The sequence below is a fragment of the Mobula hypostoma genome, chromosome 11 (genome assembly GCF_963921235.1).
Source record: "Mobula hypostoma chromosome 11, sMobHyp1.1, whole genome shotgun sequence".
NCBI lineage: Eukaryota > Metazoa > Chordata > Chondrichthyes > Myliobatiformes > Myliobatidae > Mobula > Mobula hypostoma.
The window spans coordinates 74032497-74047030 of NC_086107.1; the positions used below are offsets into that span (position 1 = coordinate 74032497).

At 44.0% G+C, this 14534-nt stretch overlaps 1 protein-coding gene across 1 annotated transcript in view; it reads right to left on the minus strand.

Annotated features, from left to right (window-relative positions):
- The window catches only part of LOC134354325 (oxysterols receptor LXR-alpha-like), a 132441-nt gene that overhangs the window by 69295 nt on the left and 48612 nt on the right, over window positions 1-14534 (minus strand). The window contains exon 2 of the mRNA XM_063063259.1: window positions 2660-2860. Coding sequence (XP_062919329.1) covers window positions 2660-2860 — 201 coding nt within the window. The remainder of the gene's footprint in view (window positions 1-2659; window positions 2861-14534) is intronic.

Here is a 14534-nt window from a genome sequence, read left to right on the forward strand (position 1 = left end):
ATATTAATAATTCGGAGGCAGCTAGAAATGTAAGTGTTCCAGGCTTGCCAACGAGAAAAAAATAAGTGGAAGGCCGTACTGGATTAGGATAACATAACTCTGCAGTCAGATTTAGATATAGACTGAGTGGGCAGACATTTGGCACATAGCTTAATCTGGGTAAATGTGAAGTCATGCACCGGTGTTAGGAATTAAATGAGGATGGAAACTGTGAATGAGTGAAGCGGAGAAGGACTGAAGGGTTCTTGTACATGAATTATAATGTAGTGGTAGTTAAGCAGGCAGATGGCATTCTGACCTTTATTGCTTGGGTTTGGAGTTTGGGAGGCTTTGTTTCAATTACAGAAGATGTTGGTGAGGCCACACCTGGAATACTGTGCACAGTTTGGTTTGTCTTACCTAAAAAAATCTGTAGCACTGGAGGCAGGCGAGAGGGGATATTCAAGGCTAATTCTCGGGGTGACAGGGTTACTTTAACTAAAGGAGTTGAACAGTTTGGATCTGTACTTCAGTTTAGAAGATGGAAGATGGCCTTAGTGAGACATGTAATATCCTAAGAGGAGAGGATTTGGGATGTCACTGTAGTGTAGCAGTTAGCGTGACGCCAATACAGATCTGGCTGTCGAAGTTCGCAGTTCAATTCTGACAGCACCTGTACGTCCTCCCTGTGGAATCCACGGGTTTTCTCTGGGCCCTCCAGTTTCCTGCCATAGTCCAAAGGTATACTGGTTAATAGGTAAATTGTCCTGGGATTAGGAAAAGGGTTAAATAGGGGGTTGCCAGGCAGTATGGCTTGAAGGACCGATTCCACACTGTTTCTCTAAATTTCTACTGCTGCCGCAAAACAAAATCATGGCCTATGTGAGTGATGATAAACCTGATTCTGATATGGGTCTCTATTGCAGACTGAGAGTGGGAAGGGGGCTGGGAGAGGGGAATCATTGTAGGGAAAAGGGGAAGGGAGAAGGGAGGGAGAGGGAAGCACCAGAGAGACATTCTGTAATGATCAACAAACCAATTGTTTCCAATCAAGTGACCTTGCCTGGTGTCTCAGGGATGGAGTGTCTGCACCCACACCACTCCTGCCCTGGAACTCCTTCTCTGCCACCTGTCCCACACCTCCTCCGCAGCCTCTACCCTCACCATTCTATTGTTCCTGCCAGATTGACAAACTCTCTCTCCACTCCTAGCTACATAAACTGTATGTGCCCAAGTCTTGTAAATGATTAAAATAAAAGACAGGACAGATGTTGAGATGTTTTCATAGTTGGGTAAGTCTTGAATGATGGGACAACAAGGATCAGTCATTTAAAACTGAGGTGTGTAGAATTTTTTCACAGAGGATGTTGAATCTCTGGAATTCTTACCCCAGAACATTATGCAGGCTAGATCACTGTAAGGTAGTTAAATTGCAAAAGATCAGGGAGTTGAGGATCATTGGGGAGGGATACAAAAGAGGAACTGAGGCCTGGCACAGACTTGGGGGACCTGGTGGCCTTGTCCTGCTCCTGTTTTTGAAAATGCACTATCACGTTCTCACTCGTAGCTTCCTCCTTTTAATGTCCTGTACTATTCAAGTGAAGCCCAGTGTAAGTGTGAGGAACAGCCCCCAGGACTCAATAATCTCAGATAACCAGTTTTTCCAGTTTGCATCAGAACCAGCCAGCTGTGAATGAATGTCATCAATTTTTAACATTGATTCTCTCATTCACTTTTCTCCTCCAATGTACAGCTCCCCAGTCAGACGAATTTTCAGCACCCTCTCCCAGCCAGCACCCCCACCATTTGTATCATTCAATTGCTCTCCCTCTATATCTCAGTAACCCATCCTAATTAACCCATCAGCTGTTATCTTTACTCCTTCAATTCTTGATTGCAAACACCCACTGCTTCATGCAATCTCTCCCAGCAAACCCTATTTCTCAAAAGTTCTCCCCAGCACCTCCCCTTAATAACTGTCTTCCAAGCCCTTTGCCTTGCTGATTGTGCCCTCCCCAGGCTTTGGTATCTCACTTCTCACTTTTACTTATCCCATCCCCCAGAGTCATGCAGTGGAGTTGCAACCTCACAGTCCAGTGACCCACTCTCTAGTGCTGCCTGATTGGATCTTGCACAGTAGCTGCGTCAATTTTCCTGCGCCAATTCCAGTTTCTTCCAACATCACAAAAAATGTTCAGTTACACACACAGATTGCTGGAGGAACTCAGCAGCACAGGCAGCATCTATGGAAAAGAATGAACAGTTGACAAAGGATCGCGGCCCGGAAAGTCAACTGTTTACCCTTTTCCACAGATGCTGCCTGATCTGCTGAGTTCCTCCAGCTTGTTGTGGGCATTGCCCTAGATTTCCAGCATCTGCAGATTTTCTCATCTTTGTGATTGTTAGGTTGACCGGCAACTATAAGTTGCTTACAGTGAAAAGATGATTGGTAGAATCTATTGTAAATTGATGGGAACAGTCAGAGAATAGGTTACAGGGAAAATTAGTGGAACAATGGGATTGCATAATGAATTGGCATAGATTTGATGGGCTGAATGGTAGCCTAATTCCCCACCTACTCACCCACCCACCTTTGCCATCGTTGCCATTCCTCTATTTCTTTGTGTGGGGCTGATGAAAGAAGAAACCCACACAGTCCTAGATGTGTTGTCAGCCTCACCTAAGGTCTGGTCGGCTGAAAAGAGGCCATTCTCTAGTTTCACACTTCCACCCCAGCAGCTGTGAGCTGCTCCATCCAGGCACTCCAAGTAACCGTGCTGTTCTCTTGTTTTTTTCCCAGTGTCTTTCCAAAGTCGGCTGTCCGGTTGATTCCTGCTCGAGTCCATCAGCAGGGCTGGTACGTGTAGGAAAAACCTTTCTTCTGCAAGGCGCCACCATTTACAGATGGAATGGGGAGATGAAGAGGAAAAGATAATTAGACAGGCAATTCTTGTAATTTTGAGTGCAGTCAGAGAAGATGATGGAAGTGAATTTAATTGTAATTAAATGAACAGTTGAAAAGCAACACATCATGCAACTCTAAAGACATAGCCAGAAACAACAATCCATTGAGAAGTTCCACCAAAGCAGAATGGTTTTCCTGTGCTGTGCCATGCTATACAATAATTCTCAGAAAGCACCCAAATGGTGTCCAACCAGCAACATTTTCTATTTATAGATTTCAGAACTGAATTCAGAATTGGCTTGTGCATAGAAGATGGAAGGTAGTGGTTGAAGGGACTTATTCAAGTTGGAGAACAGTGATTTGTGGTGGTCCTACAGGGATCTGTACTGGGACCTCTGCTATTTGTGATGTATGTAAATGGCCTGGATGAAAATGTAGATGGTGGGTTAGTAAATTTGAGGATGACACCAAGGTTGGTGGAATTGTGGATAGTATAGAAGACTACCAAAGAATACAACGTGATATAGATCAGTCGTAAACATGGGCTGAGAAATGGCAGATGGAGTTTAACCCAGATAAATGAGGTGTTGCACCCCACTGAGGCAAGATCCTTAACAGTGTTGCTGAGCAGAGAGATCTTGGGATCAAGTTCATAGCTCCTTGAAAGAAGGCTTGTTTTTATTAGTCAAGGAACCGAGTTCAATAGACAGGAGGTTATGTTGCAACTTCATAAAACTCTGGTTGGGCCATATCTGGAGAAGTACATACAATTCTGGTCACCCCACTATAGGAAGGATGTTGAGGCTTTGGAAAGGGTGCAGAAGAGGTTTACCAGGGTGCTGCCTGGTTTAGAGGGCATGTGCTATCACAAGAGGCTGAATAAACTTGGGTCATTTTCTTTGGAGCATCGAAGGCTAAGAGGAGATCTGATAGAGGTTTACAAGATTATGAGGGGCATAGATGGAGTGTACAGTGAGTATCTGTTTCCCAAGGTTGAAATGTCTAATACCAGAGGACATGCATCAAAGGTTCCAGGGGCATGTGAGGGGTAAGATTTTCACTCAGAGTGGTGGATATCTGGAATGCACTGCCTAGTATGGTGGTAGAGGCTCTTGAGAGCAAGGATGCCAGGAGGATAGAGGGATATGGACATGGAGTGGGCAGGAGGGATTAGTGTTTGGGTGTTTTTGATTTGTTTTTCAGCTGGTCTGGCACAACACTGAGGGCCGAATGACCTGTTCCTGTGCTGTACTGGTCGATGTTCTATATCGCATTCAACGATTCAGAAACAACTTTCTCCCCTCTGCCATCCAATTTCTAAATGGACATTGAACCCATGAACAGTTGCTCACTACTTCTTTATTTCTGTTTTTCTACTACTAATTTAACTATTTAATATACGTATACAGTGCCAATAAAAAGTATTCACCACCACCACCCCCCCGCAAGTTTTCATGTTTTATTGTTTTACAACATTGAATCACAGTGGGTGTAATTTGGTACTTTTGACACTGATCACCTGAAAAAGACTCTTTTGTGTCAAAGTGAAAATAGATCTCTACAAAGTGATCTAAGTTAATTACAAATATAAAGCACAAAATAATTGATTGCATTCACCCCCCTCCTTTTATTGTGACACACCAAATCATCACTGTTGCAGCTAATTGGTTTTAGAAGTTACATTATTAGTTAAATGGAGATCACCTGTGTGCAGTCAAAGTGTTTCCATTGACTGTAGTAAAAATACACTTGGATCTGGAAGGTCCAACTGCTTCCTACCCTGGTGCCGGGTGGTGGCGGGACCGGCCAGGGCTGAATGTGGGCTGCTGCTGGAAGCTGGCTGTGTTTTGCTTGATGCGTGAGTGTGTTTTGGAACCTGTTGAGGGAAAGAGAGTGGGGAAGGAACGGAAATTGCTGGGAGGGGGTCGTGTGGTTCCGGTAATGGCGGACAAGATAAGAGGCGGGGTTGAGGGAAAGAAAGTGGAGAAGGAGAGGGATAGAGACTTGGGACCAGAGGTAGGCAGCTGGGGAGAGGTGGATTATTGTGAAGGGAAAAATAAAGGGAATGAGGAGGTAGTGAGGTGTCGGATGAATAAAAACCAAGACAAAGGGAATAAAAGAATAAGAAATGACAGTGGAGAAAGCTCTGAAAGTGAGGAAGATGAACAAGCTCAGAGAGGAGGTGTTGTCATAATTAGGTTTAATGAGAAGGCTCAGGGACATATGAAGAAAATTAACCCGTTTGTGCTAACAACAACTCTGACAAATAAGATAGGGGAAATAGTATTTGCAAAAGTCCTTAATGATGGCAACTTATTGGTAAGATGTGCGAATGAGGAACAACTTGAGAAAGCACTCAAGCTAAGAGATAGGAAAATGCAAGGTGGAATACACTGGGAGGGTGGGAGCACAAAACAGTGGTTGTAAAGGAGTGATCACGGGGATACCAATGAGTATAAATATGGAGGAGATAAAGAGGAATATCAAAGGAGGGAAAGTAATGAATGTTCAAAGACTGAAAACAACAAAGGAGGGAGTGAAAAAGGAAAGTGAATCTGTATTGATTGAATTTGAAGAAGAAAGAGTGCCAAGGAAGGTGTTCCTGGGTTTCATGAGTTACCCAGTAAGGGTGTATGTGCCAAAGCCATTGAGGTGCTATAATTGTCAAAGGTTTGGACACGTGGCTAAAAACTGTAAAAGGCAGAGGAGATGTGCTAGATGTGGGGGTGATCATGAATATGGAAAGTGCGGAACAGGAGTTCAACCAAAATGCTGCAATTGTGGAGGAGCTCATAATGTTGCATATAGTGGGTGTGAGGTTGTGAGACGGGAGACTAAAATTCAAGAAATAAGAGTGAAAAGAAAGATCACTTATGCAGAAGCTGTAAGAATGTCAAGAGAAGTGAATAATGCTCCTAATGAACAGGGAGCAATAGGGATATGAGAGATGCAACAAAGAACAAATGACAGGATTTATGTAGACAAAAAGGCTCTAGTAACATTCATTGCAGGAGTGATTAATAGTACTGCTGAGGTAAAGTCAAAAAGTGACGAAATTCAGCTGGTGGTAAAAGCAGCAGTAAACCATTTAGGGTTAGTAGGACTGACATGGGAGGAAGTGAGGGAGAACCTCAGTAATCAGTCAAGCCAGGAAGTGTCATGTGTTGGTTAATACTAATTATGGTGATTCTTTTACAATGGAATGCAAGGAGCTTACTGGCCAATAGCCAGGAATTCAAGCACTTTATTAAAGAAATGGTTGTAAAACCGGATGTAGTGTGTATTCAGGAAACTTGGTTGAAACCAACTTTAGACTTTGTGGTATATGGGTATATAATGATAAGGAAAGATAGAAATCTAGGGGGAGGAGGGGGTTGTGCTATGTTAATCAAGCAAGGTATACCATATAGGGTACTGGAGAAAGGAGATGATCAGGAATACATAGTGGTGGAAGTGTGGGAGAGAGGGGAGGGAGTGGTTATAATTAACTACTACAATCCATGTAAAAGGTTGGATTTGGACAGCCTATTAAAGATACAAGGACAAAACAGACATAAAGTAGTGTGGTGTGCAGATTTCAATGCTCATAGCACAATATGGGGGGATCAGATTACAGATCCAAATGGAAAGGTAATTGAAGATTTGACGGAAGAAAGGGATTTGGTGTGTATGAATGATGGTAGCGGCACAAGGATAGATATAACAACAGGAACTGAGTCAGTGTTAGATATTACGTTAGTGTCTAATACCTTGGCTGGCATTAGTAACTGGGGAGTTTGGACTGCTTCAACAGTAGGCAGTGATCACTACCCAGTTTTGTGTTCAGTGGGTGAAAGAGTTGAAGTAAGACCAGGTGGCGGAACCCCAAAGTGGGTGTTTGAAAAAGCTGATTGGGGTAAGTTCCAGAAGTTGAGTGAAGAAGGGTTGACAAAGATTGATATTTCTGGAAATGTAGATGAATTAAACAGTCAGGTGACTTCAGCAATTATCATGGCAGCAGAAGGACCTATACCTCGGAGTGAAAATAGGATGAATAGAAAACTGGTACCATGGTGGACAGAGGAATGTTGTCAGGCTGTAAAAAACAGAAATAGAGCATTCAGGCTAGTTAAAAGAACCCATAATATGCAGCATTTGGTTCAATATAAGAAAGCACAGGCAGTGGTGAGAAGAACTATACGTCAAGCTAAAAGGGCAAGTTGGAGGAGTTTTTGCGACAAGGTAGGAAGAACAACACCTGTGGGAGAGATATGGGGAATGATTAAGAGGATGGGAGGAGATAGAAGGGAATGGGAATATCCAGTAATGATATCTGAGGAGGAAACTGCGGTCTCCAGTAGGGATAAGGCTGAGGTCATGGCCAAGTCATTTGTACTGATACACAGTTCAGAAAATTTGTCTGAAGAAGGGAGAAGAAGAAGGGAAAGAATAATGAGCCAACACCCAGGTGTGTTAAGCAGGAGGGAAGGAACAGATGATATAATTGATGATCCATTTACATTAGCAGAAATGGTGAGAGCAATAAAGAGATCGAGACCAACCTCCCCAGGGAAAGATCTGATATGCTCTGTGATGCTAAAAAATCTAGGAGAAGGAGCGCTCTTGAAGTTGCTGCATTTTTATAACAGAGTGTGGGAGGAGGGAAGATTACCAAGTGCATGGAAAGAAGCAGTAGTAATTCCAATAAGGAAGCCTGGCAAGGATCTGTCAAAACCCACTAGCTACAGACCAATTGCATTAACATCAAGTATATGTAAGATAATGGAAAGGATGATAACAGAAAGGTTATCATATGAGCTTGAGAAAAGGGGAATGCTGGCAAGTTATCAGAGTGGTTTTAGAAAGGGAAGGAATTCCATGGACTCAGTGATTATGTTAGAGACTGAAATAAGGAAGGCCCAGGCAAATAGAGAGTCAGTAGTGGCAGTGTTCTTTGACATTGAAAAAGCCTATGATATGATGTGGAAGGAAGGATTATTAATTAAACTCCACAAGATGGGGGTTGGTGGGAGAGTTTTTAATTGGATTAAAGAGTTTTTGTTTGGTAGAAAAATTCAAGTTCGGATTGGATCAGAATTATCAAAACAGTACATAGTGGAAAATGGCACACCTCAAGGTAGTGTGATTAGCCCGTTACTTTTCATCATTATGATCAATGATGTCTTCACAAAGGTACCAGTGGATATAGGTAGGTCACTGTTTGCGGATGATGGGGCCTTGTGGAAAAGAGGCAGGAACATGGACTATATAATCAGGAAACTACAAGAAGCAATTGATGAAGTGGTGGAGTGGGGTTATGATTGGGGATGTAGATTTTCAGTAGATAAAACTCAAACTGTATTTTTTACCGGGAAAAGGGTTGAGGTAGGGAAGAAGTTATGGATGTATGGGGTTGAATTAGAAAGGGTTGCATCATTTAAATTTCTGGGAGTTGTATTTGATTCATGATTAACATGGGCAGACCATATCAGGAAAGTTGAGGAGAAATGTAAAAAAGTAATAAATGTGATGAGATGTTTGACTGCTAGGGAATGGGGAGCAAGTTGTTCAGCTTTGAAGAGAATGTATGTGGCTTTAGTAAGATCTGTATTGGATTATGGAAATATAGTATATGGATCAGCAGCTAGGTCTCTTATAAGGAAACTGGATGTGATTCAGGCTCATGCCTTGAGAGTGTGCAGTGGGGCTTTTAAAATGTCACCAGTGTCAGCCCTACAGGTAGAAATGGGAATAATGCCTTTGGAACTAAGAAGGATGCAACTGATGGCAAACTACTGGGCTAACTTGCAGGGGCACAATGATTCTCACCCTACTAAAGGAGTGTTGCAGGAGTGCTGGGAAAATGGGAGGTTTCAGAGGGATACCTTTAGTCGGGTAGGGAATGATATCGCGAAAGAATGTGGAGTGTTTGATCTGAGGAGAAGTCCTTCAGTAGTTTATCCGGTGGTAGCTCCATGGAAACTTGTATGGCCTGACATAGACTGGCATTTGTTAGAGGTAAAAAGGAAAGAAAGATATAAAACAGATTTGGTAAATGCATTTAACTGTCATGTGATGGAAAAGTATAGTGATTATACTCACATTTATACAGATGGTGCGATTGGAATCAGCAGAAGAACATCTAATAAGTTAGGGGTGTTTACAGTGGAGGTGCTGGCAGTGTTGGTTGCGTTGCAATGGGTGCAGAAAGCCAGACCATCCAAAGCATTGATATGTTCAGATTCATCCTCAGTTCTAGCAAGTTTAAGGTCTTTTCACACAAACAGTCGGCAAGATGTACTTTATGAAGTCATTCAGTTAGTTACAAGAATTGCAAATCAGGGAGGTCAGGTAAAGTTTCTATGGGTTCCAGCACATGTAGGGGTGAAGGGGAATGAGAGGGTGGATGAGTTGGCAAAGAGGGCGTTAAAGAAAGAAAATGTGGAAGTGCACATTAGTATCAGTAAAGCAGAGGTTAAGTGTGTAATCTGGGAAAAAGTCAACCGAATGTGGCAAGAAAGATGGGACAGGGAGGGGAAAGGGAGGCATCTATATCAAATACAAAAGAGTGTTGCAGTTACTAGGGTAAGTAATGGAAACAGAAGAGAGGAAATTGTGTGGACTAGGTTAAGGCTGGGGCATTGTGCATTAAGCAAAACATTGAAAATGATAGGGAAACACCAGACAGGATTGTGTGAGGAATGTCAGGAAGAGGAGTTAGTAGAACATGTAGTTCTGAGTTGCAGGAAGTATGGGATACACAGAGAGATGATGAGATTTAAACTAAGGGAGTTGGGGATGCAGGAATTCACATTAAAAGGGTTGCTGGGCATGGGTGAGAGAGCACAAGTCCGGGTATTTTTAGCGTTTTTAAGGGGTACAGGGGTTTTTTATAGAATATGACAAATAAACAGGAATAGGATACTAGGATGGTCAAAGATGGGAAGGTGAAGTGTAGGTGTGTGTGTGTGTGTGTGTGTGTGTGTGTGTGTGTGTGATTGGGTGAAGGGATTTAGAATGTATGTCTAGTGCACATTCTGGAGCAGAGGGTGGCGGTAATGCACCATTAAGCTGGATGCCAACCGCCGTAAAACAAGATGCAGACAGACAGACAGGTCCAACTGCTGGCAAGTCAGTATCCTGGCAAATACTACACTATGAAGACAAAAGAACACTCCAAGCAACTCCATAAAAAAGCTATTGAAAAGCACAAGTCAGGAGATGGATACAGGAAAATTTCCAAGACGCTGAATATCCCAGTTAATTCAATCATCAAGAAATGGAAAGAACATGACACAGCTGTAAATCTGCCTAGAGCAGGCTGTCCTCAAAAACTGAGTGTCTGTGCAAGAAGGGGACTAGTGAGGGAGGCCACCCAGAGACCTATGACAACTCTGGAGGAGTTACTAGCTTCAATGGCTGAGATGGAGGAGACTGTGCATACAACAACTGTTGCCTGGGTACTTCACCAGTCACAGCTTTATGGGAGAGTGGCAAAGAGAAAGCCACTGTTGAAAACAACTCACATGAAATCTCGGCTAGAGTTTGCCAGAAGTCATGTGTGAGACTCTGAAGTCAGCTGGAAGAAGATTCTATGGTCTGATGAAACCAAGATTGAGCTTCTTGGTCATATGCAAAAACACACGATCCCTACTGTGAAGCGTGTTGGTGGCTGTATCATGCTGAGAGGATGCTTCACTGTAGCAACATTAGCTCTACGGACAGTGCTTCACGTGCATTAGTTTAGTGTCGAGGTGAGTGAAGTTATCCATGCTGGTTCAGGAGGGAGCCTGATGGTTGAAGAGGTAATAACCATTCCTGAACATGGTGGGGTGGGACCTAGGGCTCCTATAGCCCTTTCCAAATGGCAGAAGTGAGAAGAGAGTGTGGTATGGATGGTGGGGGTGGGGTCCTTGATAATCAACGCTGCTTTCTTGTGGCAGCAGTTCTTTCAGATGTACTCAGTGGTAGGGAGGGATTTATCCGTAATGGTTTGGGCTGCATCCACATTTATTGTCGGTTTTTCCAATCCTGAGTATTGGTGTTTCCATACCAGGCTGTGATAGAGCCAGTCAGGATACTCACTGGGCATTGGTGCTTCAATGGGCATGGGTATTTCACTGGGCACTGGTGTTTCACTGGGCACTGGTGTTTCACTGGGCACTGGTGTTTCACTGGGCACGGGTATTTCACTGGGCACGGGTGTTTCACTGGGCACTGGTGTTTCACTGGGCACGGGTATTTCACTGGGCACGGATATTTCACTGGGCACTGGTGTTTCATTGGGCACTGGTGTTTCACTGGGCACGGGTGTTTCACTGGGCGCTGGTGTTTCACTGGGCACGGTTGTTTCACTGGGCACGGGTGTTTCACTGGGCACTGGTGTTTCACTGGGCATGGGTGTTTCACTGGGCACGGTTGTTTCACTGGGCGCTGGTGTTTCACTGGGCACGGTTGTTTCACTGGGCATGGGTGTTTCACTGGGTATTGGTGTTTCCATACCAGGCTGTGATAGAGCCAGTCAGGATACTCTCCACTGTGCATCTATAATAGATTGCCAAAGTTTTAGACGACGTGCCAAATCTGCACAAAACTCTAAGTAGGTAGAGGCGGCATCATGCCTTCTACGAAATGTCGCTTATGTGCTGGTTCCAGACAGATCCTCTGATATAACACCCTCCTGACCCTCTCCACCCCTGATGAGGACTGGCTCATGGACCTCAAGTAGTCTTTGGTTTGGCTGATGTTGAGTAAGATGTTAGTATTGTGGCGCCATTCAACCAGATTTTCAATCTCTCTCCTGATTGCTGATTCGTCGCCATGTTTGATTCAGCCAACAGCAGAAGTGTTCTCAGCAAACTTAAATATGGCATTGGAGCTTGAATTAGCCTCACAATCATAAGTATAAAACGAGTAGAGCAGGGAGTGTGGTGCCCTGTGCTGATGCAGATTGTGGGAGAGATTTAGTTGCCAATTGAACTGACTGGGGTCTGCAAGTGAGGAAATCGGAGATTCAGTTGCACAGGGAGGAATCAAGACCTGGGTCTTGGAGCTTGTTGATTCGGTTTGAAGGCATGATGGTGCTATATGCTGAGCATTCAGGAGTCTGAGTGCTTTGTAGGCAGGACATACAGGGAGGTAGTTATACCCAAGTTGCAGGACACAGGTACGTGGGTGACCGTCAGGAGGGGAAAAGCAGATAGGCAGCCAGTTCAGAGTATCCCTCTGGCTGCTCCCCCTTCAACAATGGGGGCGGGGGTAGTTAACCAAGCAGAGGAAAGCTATAGCAGTCAGGTCTCTGGCACTGAGTCTGGTACTGTAGCTCAGAAAGAAAGTGGGGAGGGGGAAGAGGTGAGCGGTAGTGGTTATAGGAACGGAAAGGAGGTTCTGTAGACATAAACGAGATTCCCATAAGGTATGTCAAGGTCAGGGACATCTCAGATTGAGTCCACAGTATTTCAAAGTGGGAGGGTGAGCAGTCAGAGGTTGTGGTCCTACAAGAGGAGAAGCTGTACATGATCTGGTATTGGGAAATGAACCTGGTCAGGTGTCAGGTCTCTCAGTGGGAGAGAATTTTGGAGATAATGATCACAATTCTATCTCCTTTACCATAGCATTGGAGAGGAATAGGAACAGACAAGTTAGGGAAATGTTTAATTGGAGTAAGGGGAACTCTAAGGCTATCAGGCAGGAACTTGGAAGCATAAATTGGAAAGAGATGTTCTCAGGAAAACATACTGAAGAAATGTGGCAAATGTTCAGGAGATATTTGCATGGGGTTCTGAGTAGGTACATTCCAATGAGACATGGTAGGGTACAAGAACCATGGTGCACAAAGGCTATTGAAAATCTAATCAAGAAGAAAAGAAGAGCTTAAGAAAGGTTCAAAAAACTAGGTAATGATGTGAATCTAGAAGATTATACAGCTAGCAGGAAGGAGCTTAAGAATGAAATTAGGAGAGCCAGAAGGGGCCGTGAGAAGGCCTTGGCGGACAGGATTAAGGAAAACCCCAAGGCATTCTACAAATACGTGAAGAGCAAGAGGATAAGACATGAAAGAATAGGACCAATCAAGTGTGACAGTGGAAAAGTGTGTATGGAACTGGAGGAAATAGCGGAGGTACTTAATGAATATTTTGCTTCAGTATTCACTACGGAAAAGGATCCTGGCGATTGTAGGGATGACTTGTAGTGGACTGAAAAGCTTGAGCATGTAGATATTAAGGAAGAGAATGTGCTGGAGCTTTTGCAAAGCATCAAGTTGGATAAGTCACTGGGACTGGATGGAATGTACACCAGGCTACTGTGGGAAGTGAGGGAGGAGTTTGCTGAGCCTCTGGCAATGATCTTTGCATCATCAATGAGGATGGGAGAGGTTCCAGAGGATTGGAGGGTTGCAAATGCTGTTCCCTTAACCAAGAAAGGGAGTAGGTATAGCCTAGGAAATTATAGGCCAGTGAGTCTTACTTCAGTGGTTGATAAGCTGATGGAGAAGATTCTGAGAGGCAGGATTTATGAACATTTGGATAGGCATAATATAATTAGGAATAGTCAGCATGGCTTTGTCAAAGGTAGGTCATGCTTCACGAGCCTAATTGAATTTTTTGAGGATGTGACTAAACACATTTATGAAGGTAGAGCCGTAGATGTAGTGTATATGGATTTCAGCAAGGCATTTGATAAGGTACCTCATGCAAGGCTTATTGAGAAAGTAAGGAGGTATGGGATCCAAGTGGACATTGCTTTGTGGATCCAGAAGTGGCTTGCCCACAGAAGGCAAAGAGTGGTTGTAGATGGGTCATATTCTGCATGGAGGTCGGTGACCAGTGGTGTGCCTCGGGGATCTGTTCTGGGACCCATACTCTTTGTGATTTTTATAAATGACCTGGATAAGGAGGTAGAGGGATGGGTTAGTAAATTTGCTGATGACACAAAGGTTGGGGGTGTTGTAGATAGTGTGGAGGGCTGTTCAACCCAGATAAGTGTGAGCTGGTTCATTTTGATAGGTCAAATATGATGGCAGAATATCGTATTAATGGTAAGGCTCTTGGCAGTCTGGAGGATCAGAGGGATCTTGGGGTCCGAGTCCATAGGACACTCAAAGCTGCTACGTAGGTTGACTCTGTGGTTAAGAAGGCATACGGTGCATTGGCCTTCATCAATCATGGGATTGAGTTTAAGAGCCGAGAGGTAATGTTGCAGCTATATAGGACCCTGGTCAGACCCCACTTGGAGTACTGTGCTCAGTTCTGGTCGCCTCATTATAGGAAGGATGTGGAAACCATAGAAAGGGTGCAGAGGAGATTTACAAGGATGTTGCCTGGATTGGGGAGCATGCCTTATGAGAATAGGTTGAGTGAACTTGGCCTTTTCTCCTTGGAGCGACAGAGGATAAGAGGTGCCCTGATAGAGGTGTATAAGATGATGAGAGGCATTGATCATGTGGATAGTCAGAGGTTTTTCCCCGGGGCTGAAATGGCTAGCATGAGAGGGCATAGTTTGAAGGTGCTTAGAAGTAGGTACAGAGGAGATGTTAGAGGTAAGATTTTTACGCAGAGAGTGGTGAGTGCGTGGAATGGGCTGCCGGCAGCGGCGGTGGAGGCAGAAACGATAGGGTCTTTTAAGAGACTCCTAGATGGCTACCTGGAGCTTAGAAAAAAAGAAAGCTATG